At 42.1% G+C, this 16,268-nt stretch overlaps 1 protein-coding gene across 1 annotated transcript; it reads right to left on the bottom strand.

Annotated features, from left to right (window-relative positions):
* Window positions 1–7,796: 7,796 nt before the first annotated feature.
* Window positions 7,797–13,779, bottom strand: LOC311018182 (tripartite motif-containing protein 14). The gene is made up of 7 exons (XM_084017011.1): window positions 13,507–13,779; window positions 10,637–11,592; window positions 10,419–10,514; window positions 9,800–10,048; window positions 9,649–9,671; window positions 8,873–9,027; window positions 7,797–8,705 (listed from the first exon to the last, which is right to left on the bottom strand). Exons 1-7 carry the CDS (start codon window positions 13,748–13,750, stop codon window positions 8,161–8,163), a joined length of 2,268 nt encoding a protein of 755 aa, XP_083873137.1. The 5' UTR covers window positions 13,751–13,779; the 3' UTR covers window positions 7,797–8,160.
* Between the last annotated feature and the right edge of the window lie 2,489 nt (window positions 13,780–16,268).

The following is a 16,268-nucleotide window of genomic DNA, read 5'->3' on the forward strand; positions in this document are numbered from 1 at the left end:
CATTTACTATTGGAAAACCTCCTGTGTTGAGAAATAATGTGGCAGTAAACAGCAAACACACCGCACACCTGCTGCATTATGGGAGCGTTATAGTGTTGATAGTCACGTGAGTCATTAGTCAAGTTAATTTCAACCACACTCTTCCCTATTGCAGACCGCACAGACTTCTATTACAGTGTTTTGTTTGATAAGCACTATGAAGTTTATTATTTGCCTAATGCATTTACAGGCACTCAAGTTATCGGCCTGGAAATGCTCCAGCCTGCTGCTCCACTGGCACCGTCTTTATTCACATTCTGCCACCAGACCGAATCAGAGCCATGAATAAATACAAAAGTGTGAACTGTGGGAATTCATAAATTTGGCCAAAAGAAAGTTCAAGTTAAAAGGAGAGAAATAGCGAGCGTGGCGACGGTTTCATTTTAATAAGCGTGCTTCATTTATGGGATTTTGGGGATCTTCAGATCATATTTCAAGGCTTTTCTTATATAGAAATGATGCGTGCCAAGACTGAATCACCCAATACAATAATGATGTGAAGCTTTTAAGACGCATGGACCAAAGATGCCCTGACTGCAATATGTGCATTGATATTAGTGTTCAAAAGAACAGCAGTGGCAGTATGAGTCATACGGAATATTTCCATCCATAGGCTCAAACGGCCTCAAACCAATTAACTTGAAAACCGTGAAGCTGCTGTCTCAATCAGTCGTCGAAAAAACATTCCAGACAGCTGAAAGGAGGCCCAGGAGGAAGGCAGGGGGAAATGAAAATGTTGAAGAATCGCACTGAGGATGCATTACTATACACTACCCAGAAGGCCTGATTGCACTGGGCAGAATTGATTGGCTCTGGCCTGGAGGCTCAGTCTCCTGGTCAAAAATATCCTGCGAGTGGAAATGCCAAACGTTTCACCGTTCACGATAGTTCTGTGCCTGTGCTGCCGCTCTGGGTTGAGAACTCCCCCGCCTGACAATTTGATAGTGTAGGCAGAAGATGGCTTCGGATGACGCATCCCCCAGATTTACCATTAACAGGAATGTAGTTCTGTTAAACGTTGTTTAGTTTGTCACCAGCAATAAACGCATCTACGCAGTGAGGCAGCTTGTCGCACTGATCTTTCTAAATGGATCATGACTGCTTGGTGTTTCCCCAGTGGCACTCTGAAAACATTGTTACACCAAATGTACATGTCACTTTGGAAATCAGTACCTGCAGAACCTTTGACTTCCAGTCATTTCTCTCCTCGGGAAAGGTTGGCTTGTTGATTCTCATGGAAGATGACTGTACACGCAGGAACCAATAGTTGATTATTTTAGTATTCTTAAGGCTGGATGTGTTTTTGTACTTCCATTCTTACATGATCTGCTTTTGTCCTGTTATGGTGTAACACAAGGTTTAAATTGGCTCGCTGTTTAAGGAGTAGTGTTTGCTTTCTTGCTGAGAGTTGGGTAAAAAGATTGATGCCACTCTCATCTATCTGCCAAGGAGTTTGTTAGAAATGGGAGAGACCGAGAGGGGTTAGACATACACAAAGCTCTGAAATAGGGCTGTAACCAACGGTTATTTTCATTGTTGATTAATCTGTATGTTATTTTCCCGATTAGTTGGTTTGTCCAAATCTCACAGATATGAACTGTCAGAGGAGTAAAGAAACCTGAAAAATTATATTTAAGGTGGTTCTTTTGATGTTTCCACAGATTTTATTTCATAAACAAATACAAAATCCACCTACCAGCACCCTGATGAATATATCATATTATATTTGTTTGGTCCTTACAATAACGGCATAAAAAAGATGATTTGGGGGGGAAAATAGCATTTTTACTAGAATTAGCCAACACTGCAACTCCTCACCAACATATTTATGTCCGACACCTTAGTATGAAACCAGTATTCTTGAATTGCATATTATTAACGGGGAAATATCACAGTATGAAGTACGGTGATAACTGCAACAATAACATAACAGGAAGGAAATCATGTGATTTCTCTGCGTCACCAACAACAGTGGTGCCCTGGTGGTTGACTGACAGGCTACAGGTGTACGCCAATAACTATAGTGACTGTACATGTGTGGGAGAAGCGATATATGATGAGGGTCACAGGAGTCGATGAGAATCTCACCCAGAAACAGAACTGGTGGTACACAGTTAACCCTCGCAGACATGATCAAACTCCTATGATATATGGGTCACTCTGTCACTTCATCGAATGCCTCCCACCTGACCATCTCAGAATGTCCTGTAAAAATCTAGTACAAAGACACACTTGTTAATAGGAAATCCAAAATATTAGGTCTCTACTGTCAACAGTTTTCTCATGAAACATCATTGATTGAAGGGTAGTTTAGACGGTTTTTGGCATCATACTCTGAAAAGCCATTTTTAAACAGTAAATCTGAAAAACTATCTCACCTGTGGCCTTCAAAATTTCTACAGGGTATCTCTGTTACTAAGAGCCTCCAGACATGGAATATCAGGGGTGTAGCTCAATGATAACCTAGTATGGTAGGTACTTAAACTTCTCCTTGTCGAAATGACAAGGAGTACCAAAAACGGCTTGATCTTTCAAAAAAGTAAGTTTGGACCTGATACTTGTCAATTTTTTGGAATATGTCTCTGAAGTTCGGCAAAGATGTGTTTACTTCCATTTTTGAGCCTTAATATCTGTGAAACTAATCATCTGAGAGAGAACATATTTTGTAGAATGTTTAAGCTAACACCAGAGATAGAGACAGAAGTGATAGAAGTCTTCTTTCTGTAAAAATAGGAGCTCAGCCACTCTTCAAATTTGCTACATTATTTCGACAAGCCACATTTTGGGAGAAGTTTAAGTACCTACCATACTAGGTTATACTTGAGCTATACCCCTGATATTCCATGTCTGGAAGCTATTAGTAACAGATATACACTGTAGACATTTTGAAGGCCACAGGTGAGATAGTTTTCCAGATATTGCTGTTTAAAAATGGCTTTTCAGAGTATGATACCAAAAACCGTCTAAACTACCATTCAATGATGTTTCATGAGAAAACTATTGACAGTAGAGACCTAATATTTTGGATTTTTCCTATTTACAAGTGTTTCTTGTACATTCTGTGATGGTCAGGTGGGAAGATTTTCAGAAATTTGATGGAATGACCCATATGCCCACGCAGCAACACCGTGTTCTTGGCCATCACGTTAATAACTTATTTTCTTTTTTTATTATTTTCCAGCTGAGAAATGCTTGTTTGCCCATCCACAAGTACCAGAGTATGAAACCGTGCGCTGCATAGAGCATGATGAAAAGAGAAGAAACCAGTAAAGCCAAATGATTGAAAACACAAGAGAGCTCCATTTCTCTAGTGATTTGTGCGTGCGACGAGAAAACCGCAGCGCCGTGAGACAAAATGTCAGAGGTGAGGGAGATCAAGAGCCCCAACTGTGCCTGTCTGGAAAGCAAAGTTACAGGATTATTAGAGCCAGAAAGTGGTTCAGTTCCTCTACTCCTACTGAGGTCATAAGGGACTACAACTAAAAGGAGACAAAACATTAGAAATAAATGAGCACAGATGGGTAGTCTATTTATTGACAATTCAATTTAGTGTATCTGAATCACCCTCATGGAATCAGCTCGACACATATGGCCCAAAGACAACCATCTTTTGCAAATAATAATAAGTCACTGTAGATCTGCTTAGCATAATTTAAGGATTGTGTTTTTAACGATTTAGGGAAGTTGCATTTTGGATTTCTTTAAGAATGAGAGGGTTAAATGAGAGGATGAAGCCATGTTTCTTGAATCCGCCGTTTCTTTTCTTAAAGAGCAGAACCTATAGAGTGGTGAAGTTTCTCATTGTGTTTTCTCTACAGACTTAAACTGAACAATTGCACAAAACAATGTTCAAACTATTGACATGAAAAATTATAATTTAAATCCACAAGCATATTTCTAATTCGGGGCATATAACGACTGGTACCAGAAAATAATTATATTATCTGCATTGAGACCCATGCTTTTTTTACAATCTCAGAGTTCCCATGGGAGTCTAGCGGAAGGGGCGGGACTTCGCCACTCTATTGGGATCAATACATATTTAAGTAAAAGAATGATAGTTGTTTAAGTAAAAAATGCTTTTGGCATTATTGTCCATACATGTTAAGAGATGGAGAGAAAGTCTGCATTACAACAACAAAAAAAGCCTGGAAATGAGGTTGAATGTTTGCATAACTTGCTGCACCATATTGAATCAACCTTTTTACTTATTGATGGGGTTGAGATGAAAAATTATATTTCATTAAGAATATTCTGAGAAGTTATTGCCTGTCTTTTGGTGTGTGATGTTTTTTATTATTGTATTGCATCCACACTGCTTTGCAGCTCACTGTGTGCAGTCTGTGAACCAGCCACTGAATCCCTGTCTGACCCTGTACGCTGACCTTCCTGCAGAGGGGCTAAGTGAAAAGAGCAGAAGGGCAGACAAATAAATAGATAATGCTAAAGACTCTGCAGATATTCTGAGAGACAAGGGGGATGGTGGAGGGCACAGTAGAGACAGACAGACAGGCACCATACAGCTGTTTGAAATAGCTGTTGCTGCTCCTGATATTAATATGGTGACGCGTTAATAGTCCAATAAGACGCAAATAGATGGAAGGTGTTATTGTATGCCATTCAAATTTTTACACTGCATTCGGCCCGCTTTAAGTATGCATTTGGAACGATACACCCCCACAATACACTTTAATCTCATGAGACTGAGCAGCCGCACAGACGGATGCGAGATTTGGTTTTCATCAGATTGGATTTTACCAGCGCTGGCTGACTGACACATACAGAGATAGGTGCTCATGAAAGTCATGACGTATTTTTCTTTTTCCCCTGTGGAACAGTGGAGAGTAAATTGATTTGCCTGGGGAAAGGTGAAGGAAAAGAATAGGCATGTCACTCGACAATAGGCTCTTCTCACTTCTGTCTCAGATTTCCATGGACCTTGCCAAGCCTGCCAGGTGACCGGGTGAGACATGTGAGACTCCCCGCTCACCTGAGCTCACCAACTGTTGCCATGCCAACAGGAAATGTGGTCACAAGGCTTGGTGTGTGTGTGTCCGTACGTGTGCCCGTCCGTGTTCGTCCAGATGTGTTCTTGGCAATCTTTGATTGTTCTAAGATTAAAAATGTGACAGTAAAAATAATACTTTAGATTAGAAATCACATTCTCTTAGTTTAAATGGCGCCTTTTATTTTTCCAATGGACCATTAAAGTGTTTGGAGGCCTATAATGACATCAACAAAGATTAATTCTTTGTAGCCAAAGAAATTAAAGTGATATTTAATCATTTTGGGACAACATTGAGGTTCTATTGGATGAGCTATGTCAACATTTGGCTACACAGACAGGAATAGTTGTTGTATTCTTGTGAAATACAAACATTGCTCAATAGCATTTGTTAAAGATACAAAAGGATAAGTAACGATAGCCTCGTTCTTTAACTTTTGGATGGATAAAATGTTAAATGAGGCCATTTATAAGATGTAGATGGAGCAGATGTGCTCTGCTGCTAGGATGCTAATAGATATCCAATAATTGTTTTACAGATTAATCCTATGTGTAAATTTAAAGGTTCTCCAAATGGGGAGCGTTAATATAGCAGCATAACTATTGTCTGTGTAAATATACAGTTGAGTAAAGTATACCTGAGCCTACCTCCCTCTGTGTGTGTGGTACAGTAACTGGAGCTTCTCTGTGCTATGTTGACACAGCCAGGTCCCGCTTAGTGCCTAGCTCATGGCCGCTGCTCTGCACCAGCGGTTAGCTGATAACACCATCATAAAAATGAGAGTTGTTGTGGACTTTACAGAACAGCTTTAAGTGTTTAACAAAGATTGTAGAGAGAAGTGAGTGTGTCTGGCTGGTTAAATGTAAACATAGCATTTTACATGCTGAGTGACTTAATATCAGTGGCTTTAACTGACCCTGACCCAGGAGGTAATAGTTGTCTCCGGGCAGGCTTTCCCACGGAAGAATGCAAATTGAATTGGCTACTGTTCCCAGGCCAGCAGCAACATCAATCTGTGCTGCACAGCCACTATTACTTCCACGGAAAAAAAGAGGCTTTAATGTTCAGTGGCCTGCATCGAATGGCGGCATATATTAAAGCCTGAGCAACCCGAACACAAGGTCAACAACCAATGGAAAAAAGAGCTAGCACTTAAGAAGAGTGACATTTTGTGGCATTAAGAAAGCAGTTTAAGTGGAAGACTTGCTGCTTTAATAACTCTGACCTCGGTGTCATTCCACTTTCTTTTCTGACAACAATAAGCAGTAACAGCATGCAGCCTAAAGGAGAGTGCTGCAAATGACACCCACTTTGACTTAATTTACCATACTGTTCAGTATGAATCGCCAAGAAAAAAAATCAATAAAAACGAGAGAATAAAATAAGATACAATTTTAAGTATTGATTTCAAAAGCAAATAGCACCCTCTATGACCTGACTTTCTACTGCTTGATGCCCGTTTATTTGCCATTGTGAACACCAACATACTACCGTAAATCAACAGATTATTAGAAGCTTACTGTCATTGTAACTCAATGGCTTTTCAGCTGCAAGGCAAGGCCACATCCTCTGAGTATCGTTATCGTTATACAGCAGCAGTCATTTAGGATTTTATCTTGTATAACCCCCTGAGACAGAAATACCCAAGTGCATTTCACCACGGCAGCCATTGGTAGGTAGGGGCATTTTGACACTTGTGCTGTTAACTCTAGGATATGGTAGACTCTGGGGATCCCTAATGAATTGAAGACACTGTCCCTCAATTTAGCGATGACCCATTAGTTCCCAAATGTAACGGTCTAGAGACCTCAATACTTCATCATGTACATTTGATTCCATAATAACTGTGTGACATATTGTGCCGTGACCACATACTATAAGTCATTAGCTCATTTAATTACTGGGAGTCTGAAAAAGCTTGTAAGAGCCCGGCTGAGTTTGAGAGACCAGTGGATGGACAGGGAGAATGATTTAATTTTCCTGACTGTTTAAGCCCCCCTCCCCCTCTCAGGCATGTCTTGCATTCTGCCTTCATGTGCCAGCTGAGGAAGAGAAAAATAAAGCAAAACTCATTTCTGACTACCTTCTGATCATGTAACTTGCAAGAGTGAAATTGTTGCCATGGTTCACAGGTGCATCTGCAGGGATTCAGTCCTCTCAAGTGTCGGTAACTACGCCAAATGTCTGTCTGAAGAGGAAGCAGGCATTTTGTTGACAATTTAGACTTTGAAAATGTGTTGATTTGGCCTTGCTTTTTAAAAAAGCTTTATTCCCCTGAGCTCTTTCATTCAGTCCTTTTGCAGTTAAAGTATTTACAACTATCAATCCTGAGGGTTTGATGCTACTCATATAGCCAACAGGTTTGGATCTACCTTCATCATTGGCCATCTGTCCCTGAACCAGTGGTGTACCGGTGCCTCTACCAATCATCCAGAAGGAATTTATGTAAGCACCCACTTTGATCTCTCTCAATGACGTCAGCCACACGGAACCTCGGTCAAAAGAAATGAGCCTCGGTTTGCAAGGAGGAGGGCGAGTTAACAACTGTAGCGATTTGTGAAGCGACAAGTGGTTTGTGCCAAAGGCAGTGTTTGTTGTCAGTAAAGCTCACATGCTGCAGGGGCAGTGAGAGTTCAAAGCTAGCACACCAACTGCCACCACTCACAGGTGTTTCTATTTAAACGTAAATAGGAGGCATAAAGGCAAGACTTCAAGCAGGTTTTACTTTGCTTTGAAAATTGAACCTTTTATTACTGTTAAAAAAAAAAGTCAAAGAAGATTTGGATTTTAGCATTATACACATCAGCTTTTTATTGATCTGCACTGATAACTTCTAAAACATCTTTAAAACAAATCTAAAATCCACAACATATGAAAAATATGCTGCTACTGTTTGGAATGAGGCACATATAGTGTGTTACAATTCCATAACTCACAATATAAATCTATATGAAAATCATTTGAGGATGTTTGTTAAAATCCAGTATTATATGCAGTGCATCCCAGAGAATTCTACAGATTAATACATTTCTAATGATGAAATGGTTTTCACATATAAAAAAGGCACAGAGATTTCATGTATTCTGTACATTTTCATCACAGCTGACATTACAGTTTATGACTGAAACATATCACAGATGGCCAGGTGTGTTTTAGACACAGACAAGGCTGGGTACAGAGGGTCAGTAAACTTGTGCTTGTAGGAATGCATCAAAGCTAGACTGCCCCCTGGTGTCACATTAAAGAATGACAAAATACCCTCCTCAAAGTCGAGGAACACTCCTACTATCTGCAGCCCGTCGGCATCCACAGGAACCCCCACCTTGTTGTGCAGAGCTTCCACCTTCTTCCTGTCGCAGGCCAGGCACCAGGAGTACGAGTTGAAGCCCAGACGAGAGTTGTCCTTTTGGCCTTTCCTCTCTATCTGACCCTCACAGAGCCCCACCTTCCAGCGGCCCTCGTCCACAGGCACATTCACCTCCCAGTACCAGCATCCCCCTTGCAAGGAAGAGGCGGCCAGGACCTGTGGGAAGGAGCTGAATCGGGCCTCGTGCTCTGTGTAGGCCTGCTGGGCTTCGCTGTAGGTCACCCTCCTGTTGTCATCAGACAGCTGCAACTTGGGATGTGCTGTATCTGCATCCAAGAAGGGGGCGGTGCCATCTGTACACAGGAAAGGAAATGAAACTTGTATTTAGAGGAGAAGATTAACACTAATTGAATATGCCACATTTAGGTCTGCAGGATGTAATTAGTCGGTTGGTTTAATTAGCTATGCTTTGTCAGTGAGTGGAAAGTAAGCAGGTGTTTATTTAAAAGCCACTTCTTACAGAGCAGTCTGTAGAGGTCTCTGTATTTGCCTGGCACAGTGATGACGACGGTGTCCAGACGTTTCTCGGTCCACCTCTGCAGACACTTCAGCCGGGCCCGATCCACTTCCTCTGGAGCCTCGAACTGGTCCACATGGCTCCCCATGTTACTAGACCTGGTGAAGAAAAGCAGACGTAGAGCATACAGATTTAAGACTATTAAACTTCATTTCTTAATGACCTCTCAAGAGGCCATGTACACAGAAATAACGACACCAGAATGTGTTGCCCAAAATTAAACAAAAAGTCAACTTGTGGTATCCAGCCATGCAGCTAGTTTTGTGTTATTTTGCCATGGTTCTGCCTCAATCCCAATAATTAAATTGAATGTTATTCCATTTTTACTCACGCCACTATAATAATTTCACGATTTAAAAAGGATCAACAGAAAAATCTGAATCCAGAATCGGTATCCCTGATAATCTATCTATTTCTACCGAAGAATGTAAGTTTGAGGTAAAACATCATCGCTTACTTGCTTAGAAATGATGTGTCAACTTTAGCAACTGAATGTTAACCATGTTAAAAACTATTCAATGCTGTCAGCACCAAAAATAAAAATCAGTCGAAACAAATACCAACATCACATAACTTTGTAACTTAATAATTATTAAAAAGAGTGAATCAACTTTAATAAAAATGTTCATACAGGCTCTCTACTGAAGCTATGCTTTGTTGGTCGTACATCGAGTACTCTTGACATGCAACAAAGTAAACATGGAAAGGAAATCACTTACATGTGGGCGACCTTGCTGTATTCCTGTCATATCAGAAAAGAGAAACAGACATTTCCTTGTGTTAATGTTCATAAGCCATTAAAGCCAAAAGTAGATGTTATATTCTACCAACAAACAAACATGCGGGTTCTTCTCCTAACATCCAACACACCATGATGAAGACCTGGTCCTGAATGAGTTTGTCTCCCTTGGCATCAGCCAACCCCTCCAGGGTGTGGAGGCCCTGCTGGATGGATTGCAGGGAGCTCCGGAGGTGGCCAAGTTTCTCCTCTAGCACCCCCAGAACCCTGTTCTCCTCCTTTGACACACACTGGAGAGCTGACTGCTCCTCCTGCTCCAGGGCCTCTCTGATGGCTCCGTACTGCTGCTGCACCCCTTCTCGAGCCTCACTTAAAACCACCTGGGCAGACACCATGTAAATCAATGTCATGTAATGCAATAGTCTTGGTTCCTAAAAGACACTTCTCATTACAGTTGGAGGACTCTGACTCAACCTACGGAAAAGCACTTTGAATATCAAAACAACTTTAAATGGCAAAACATTTAAATATTCCTAATATATGTTATGAGTCTGAATTATATAAATTAGGATGTGTAATTATATCAACAACGTGCAATACAATTTAAGATGTACCATTGAGATCAAAATTTGTCAACTTGAATATAAATATTGATGAATGAACTGTTCTTGGATCTGATTGAGTGATTTAAAAACAAAATCTTCTCTTGTAATGCTAAGCATCTCAAATATGCATGAATGAATGTCTCACTTTGAAGGTCTCTTTCTTCTGAACAAATTCAGACAATCTGTCCTTCACTTCGTGTTCAGCCTTCTGCAGTTGCTTGATGTCTTCTTTTAAGTTCCCCTGGTGGAAAAACATACACACGAAAAAAACAACAACTTATTTCTAAATGTTCATCCATCTCAACTTTAGCCAAAATGACTGTGTATCCACAGTATATGTGGTGCTGTAAAGTCGCCACTTACCCTGAGCTCTCTCTCTGCCTCTCGGATGCTGATGCAGATGTGGTCACGGTGTGAGCCAATGACCGTACACACTGTGCACACGCACACTTCACACTGCCGACAGTAGATACGGTTTATCTCCTGGTGCTCCTGACACCTCCAGGGAGAAAAATCCTCCATGGGAGGAACCAGGGTGTGATTTTGGAAGACGGGGGAGTCCAAGTGGGGACGCAGGTGCTCTTTACACATGGAAGCCCCGCACACCAGACAGGTCTTCACAGCGGACTGAGACCTAGTGTTAGGGCAATAATGGCAGGGCACAGGGCTGGCACTGGCACTCTCTGACCCTGGGAAGTTGCCAACACCACTTGGGAATGTTGGAGCATCAGCAGGATGTTTGGTGGATATCAGGGGAGACTTGCTGCCACGGTGAACAGGTGATTTACCTTTACCCTGAGTTGAAACCCCAGGAAAGGAATCCGATTTGACAGATATGGGAGGTTCCTTTGGCGATCCATAAATTCCTGTCATTTGTGTGGCTTTCTTGGGGGATGCAAGAGTAGGTGAATCACAGATATCTACTTCATTGGAGGTGTCAGAGTCCTCCAATGAGATGACTTCTTCTAATTTATCCTGGTTCTGCTGGATTGGGATGTCAGGTGGTGCATCACGTGCAGGGACTGCTTTGCTTTCAGAGTTGTGACTGGCATCGCCACACTCCAAATGTATAGATTCTGGTTTCACTGCTTTCTTGGGCGTTTCCACACTAGTAAACTGCACAGGTTTATCTGAGAAGGAAGTGGTAGGAGTCTCCGTGTCATTGAACTGCACGCGGGGAGACTTCCCGGTTGTTCGCTTTGCTTCAGGTTGCTCTGATACAGGTGTGCTGGCTTTTCTCTTCCCAAGAAGTCGGCTGGAGAGTGAGGGTCTCCGTAATATGGAGCCAAATGTATTTTGTTCATCATGACCTGACGTGCCTATAAATTGAATACAGACAAAACTGGTCACAGGAGAGTTTGACATAGCAATTTTACAGCAATAATTAAAAAAAAAAAACACACACCAGCAAGCTGCCTTCTGCCCAGCACAATGGCACACAACTTTTACTGCTGACTCAGCAGTTACACTTATAGCATATTCAAGTAGTGACTATCTAGCTTGTTTGCACTTCTGTGCATTATGATGAATTGTAAGCTCACCTAAGCTGTTACTGAGTGGGTGACTGGTGGTAAAAACACTTAATTGTAGTGATGATGTATCAGACAGAGACTGCGCATCGGTGCGCCCTTGCAATTGGTGCTCAACTTGAAAAGACTGTTGAAAACACGGAATATATAATGTAGAACGCGAATGAAGCGTCTGGCGCGATGAGACGCGGCGCGAATGAAGCGTCTGAAGCGACGCGAATAAAGTTGAAAATATGAACTTTTCAGGCGGCATCGCGCCGCGACATCCAATCAGCAACGAGTTCAAGCCGACGACGTCGCCGTCTCCCGACGGCGGGAGATCCTGGCACCGACCCGAGTTAACAGGTCCTCGAACTGGGCTCCGGTCAGCCTGAGGTACCGCTGGAAGCAGGTGTTGTGCCAGTGTAGGTATCCCCGACATGTTGTGCCAGTGTAGGTATCCCCGACAGAAATTGTTTCCCCTGGCTGCGGGAGCTACTTCCTCTGTCTATTTTGAGGGGGGATACAAATTCTGGCAGACAGGTAAACGTCTGAAATAATCTGTTTCCCCCCCATAACTTTGTGTATAAGAGAAGAAACTTGCTCATAATCACAGAGGTTATAGAGTAGTATCTAAAGAACACACAAAATAAATCATTTGATGCTCAGACTTACATCTGTCTACTATAGTACATTTCGAGTGAAGTAGCTTAAATAGACGTAATTGAAGCCAGAAAACAATCACAGTGGTCTTGATTTTGGATATTGACGTATATTTAGTTCGACAAATTCCATACCAGGACTTGAATCACAGCGTGTTATATGTCAAGAATAAAATCATAACGCTGTTGCTCCGCGCGCTCCCGCAGCCAGGGGAAACAATGTCTGTTGGGGATACCTACACTGGCACAACACCTGTCGTCATCCAGACGGAGCTCCTGGAGGAGACAATGAAATTCCCCCAGCTCCGGACTTCATGAACCCAGACACGACGGCAGGTGTTCAGGGACTTGTACAGCAGGTACAGTGCTGAAACGGTGGTGATATCAGCCATGACCGACGTGGAAAGAGAGCGGGTGGAGAAATAACGGTTAAAAAATGAGCGTCATGCGTCAATGACGCGAATGACACAAATAGTCCAAAATGATCAAGCGGCGCGAAACGAGCGTCTCAAGCGATTGTATTCGCGTCTATCGCGTCCGGTCTGAACGCCCCTTAAAATAATCGCTACGATTTATGCTAAAAACAAGAAAAGTTAATGAGCAACTACACGTCAGAAATGGGCTATTTGCTTAAGAAAACCACAAAGTAGGCGAGATTAGATTGAGACTGACCCCGGAAACTGTAAACAAACTGAACGTCCTACTACTACTTAATTACACGAGGTCGTGTCTTACGAGGGGATTTGAACGGATATACGTGGAATGGCATTTCCCGGGGAGGAAGACAAGGATATGAAATATTAAACTAATGTTAGCGACATGGTAACGTCAGTAAGCATTAGCAGCCACCTAAAATAAGGCTGACATAACACAAATCTCAACACTACCGTAAGCCTACCTATTCAATAGGGGCAGCCAGTTGCAAACTAACGGTCCCGTACGTGAATGTAACATAGAGGCGCAGACCACGTTAGCTAAGATAGCTAGTTAACCACCTTCAATTGTGTATTCGGCCACTTCATAAACAGTTTTTTTAACGTTGTTGTAACCGAGTTAACGTTACCTGCGGCACTACGAGGCTCAGCCCATCGACTGTTGGTGGGCGGCCGGTTGGTATCAAACGGAAGAGTATGGTACACCGTTTTACATCTCCACTCCGGACAATGGTACGGTCCGTTCGGGGACACACTCCACAAGTCTCCGATGCACCGTTGGCAGAACTGGTGTTTACATTTCAGAGTGACAGGGTCCTCTGTCATCTCGTTGCACAGAGGACACCTCGCCGGGGTGTCCAACGACGCTCCCATTTTTGTTTTGGGCTGATGTTTAGTTTCTGTTTCCGGGATAGCAAGAAGAAGGGGCGTGGCTACATGTTTGAATGCCGCTCCACCTCCCCGTGGTGCATGTTTTAAAGGTACAGGCCGTGGATTTAGGCTGACTTCACGTGGTATCGGAATTATGCCAAATACCAGTTTCTGACTCGAAAATTGCACATGAACGCATCCTCAAGTCCTAATTACGAGTGGGGAAACTCTGAGAAGAGCACTGATTCAGTAATGGACGTAATTCTTTAATTTGAATAAAGCAACAGGTATCAGCTGTTGCTTGTGTACATAATTGTGATGTGTAATCTATGTACAAGACGGACCTCATTTCAGTGTGGAGCATTTGAAGGCATCACGCAGATGCAGTCCACACTGTTGGGTGAGGGACTGAGGCTCGCCTGCAGTTACATCTTCTGCCAAAGAGGCCGCTAGAAGCAATGTATCTCAAATCTTACAGACTGCCACTTTGTTAAATAGATAAAGTAAAAAATACAATGTGTGCCTTAAAGTACGTAGTAGAAAGTTTCACTAAATGGAAACAAGTAAAGTGCCTTAAAATTGTACGGTTAAGAGTTCCGTACAGAGTAGATATATAATACATCTTATATCCCATCTGTAGTACATTCCAAGCAGGCAGTTTCATCCATCCAAAGTGTAGTTATGTATCTCGTAATCATTTTTTTCCCTGTATCCAAAGCTTTGTATTTGTCCTAAGGAACACTATTTTACTTTTAGTATTTGTGATTTAAAACATAATTGATAAACTGTTAAAACGGCTGATATGGTAACATTTTACTACTGAAATATCAAGTCATGATGCTGCAAACAATTTATGCACTCACTCTTTGTGTTCCAAAAATGCAATCAAATGAATTTAAGTTATTTTTCACCTCACCCCCTTACCCCAAATAACTCTCGAGGACCATGACCACACACAAACATCAGCCATAAACCAGACCCGACAGCAGCCTATTGACTGCTATGGATCATATTCCAAATGACAAAGCCATTTCAGATGCAAAATAGGTTGTTGCTGTTTTGCCTTAAAGCATGCAGTCAATAATAGTTAAATGTGGTATTTTCTTATTTTCCCTTGCTTCGTTCCGCACAACACTCGTGTCTTGGTGGTCTAGGCATGTGATTTGGATAAAAAAGCCAGTGCCTTGTGAGTGAGATTTTAATCTTTCATAATCTCAAAGCATTTTAGCTCCCAAAGAAACTGTTTTTTTTTTTTTTTCACTTGTGTTACCTGGAAATATTTGTCGATATGTGGCACACTTTGTGTGTTGTGACCATTTGTTATAATTAACTTATTTTATTTTTTTTGTCATAGCCTACCTCCTAAAAGAGTTAACCTGGTGATGATTGCATTTTTACATTCAATTTATGTACCTGTGCAGAGGTGGGTAGAGTAGCCAAAAATTGTACTCAAGTAAGAGTACTGTTACTTTAGAATAATATGACTCAAGTAAAAGTAAAAAGTATTGTCACCCTGTGTTACTTGAGTAAGAGTAAAAAGTAATGGGTGAAAAAACTACTCAAGTACAGAGTAACTGCCGAGTAACCTCCTTTATTAATCAGGTCAAATAATGTCAAATAATGCACGGAGAATTCCCTTAGACAACTGAAACAGTTTATAATAAACAATAATAAATAAATAACTCCACTTGTTTCGGGAGACACAAATGGCAACGCATAATGTAGCTGTTTTTTTTTTTTGCCTGGAGTGTGAACATTTCTTTTATGTGGGGCCAGGGGTGTTGTGCCTCCTCCTCTTCGGCTTCTTCGGAATTGCATGCCGTCTCCATCGTTTTGTTTCTGCGCTCTTTTCCGCCTGTTTGCCGCGGGGAATGTGTGTGCGGTCGGAGTTAGACGTCGCTAGGATTCAATTTCAATGTACGCACAGAAACGGCAAAATACAACAACAAATGGAAAAATACTTTTTTAAGACAAAATCTAATGTTTTCAGTATCAGTGAAATCAGTAGCGTATATCATGGTGATCGGCCCGGTGCAAATATTTTTTTTGTGCCCTCCATCCGCGCCCTAAACACAAGCGCACGCTTGTGAGCACTCCACGCACGCACGCACACACGCGCTTGGACACACACGCACAGTACGGTATGATAACTCTCCCGGGGAGAGAGACCTGCATCGGCTCGGCCCACAGTGCTCAGCAGCAGAGAGGTGACGAGACTAGAGCCGAGCTGTGTTGTGTAGTGGAGAGGGGCCAACACACGCTATGCGTAATTGCGCACACACGCGCGATCGTCCTCTCAAATGCGGCTGCGTCTCTCCAGGTCACTGTGTGAGCGAAAGAAAAGCTCTGACTTGCTTGGGCAGACGTGGTTTGGTGTCACCCGCTGAAATTTAAATATCTAGTCCACCTTCAAAAAAGTACGCACAGTGCGTACAGGATTCCGGCTGGCGGCGCCACTGGCTCTGGTCCCCACATAAACAAATCAGACCATGCAGCAGACGGATCGATAAAAAAAAAAAGT

The sequence above is a fragment of the Eutrigla gurnardus genome (genome assembly GCF_963514095.1).
Source record: "Eutrigla gurnardus genome assembly, chromosome: 9".
Taxonomy (NCBI): domain Eukaryota; kingdom Metazoa; phylum Chordata; class Actinopteri; order Perciformes; family Triglidae; genus Eutrigla; species Eutrigla gurnardus.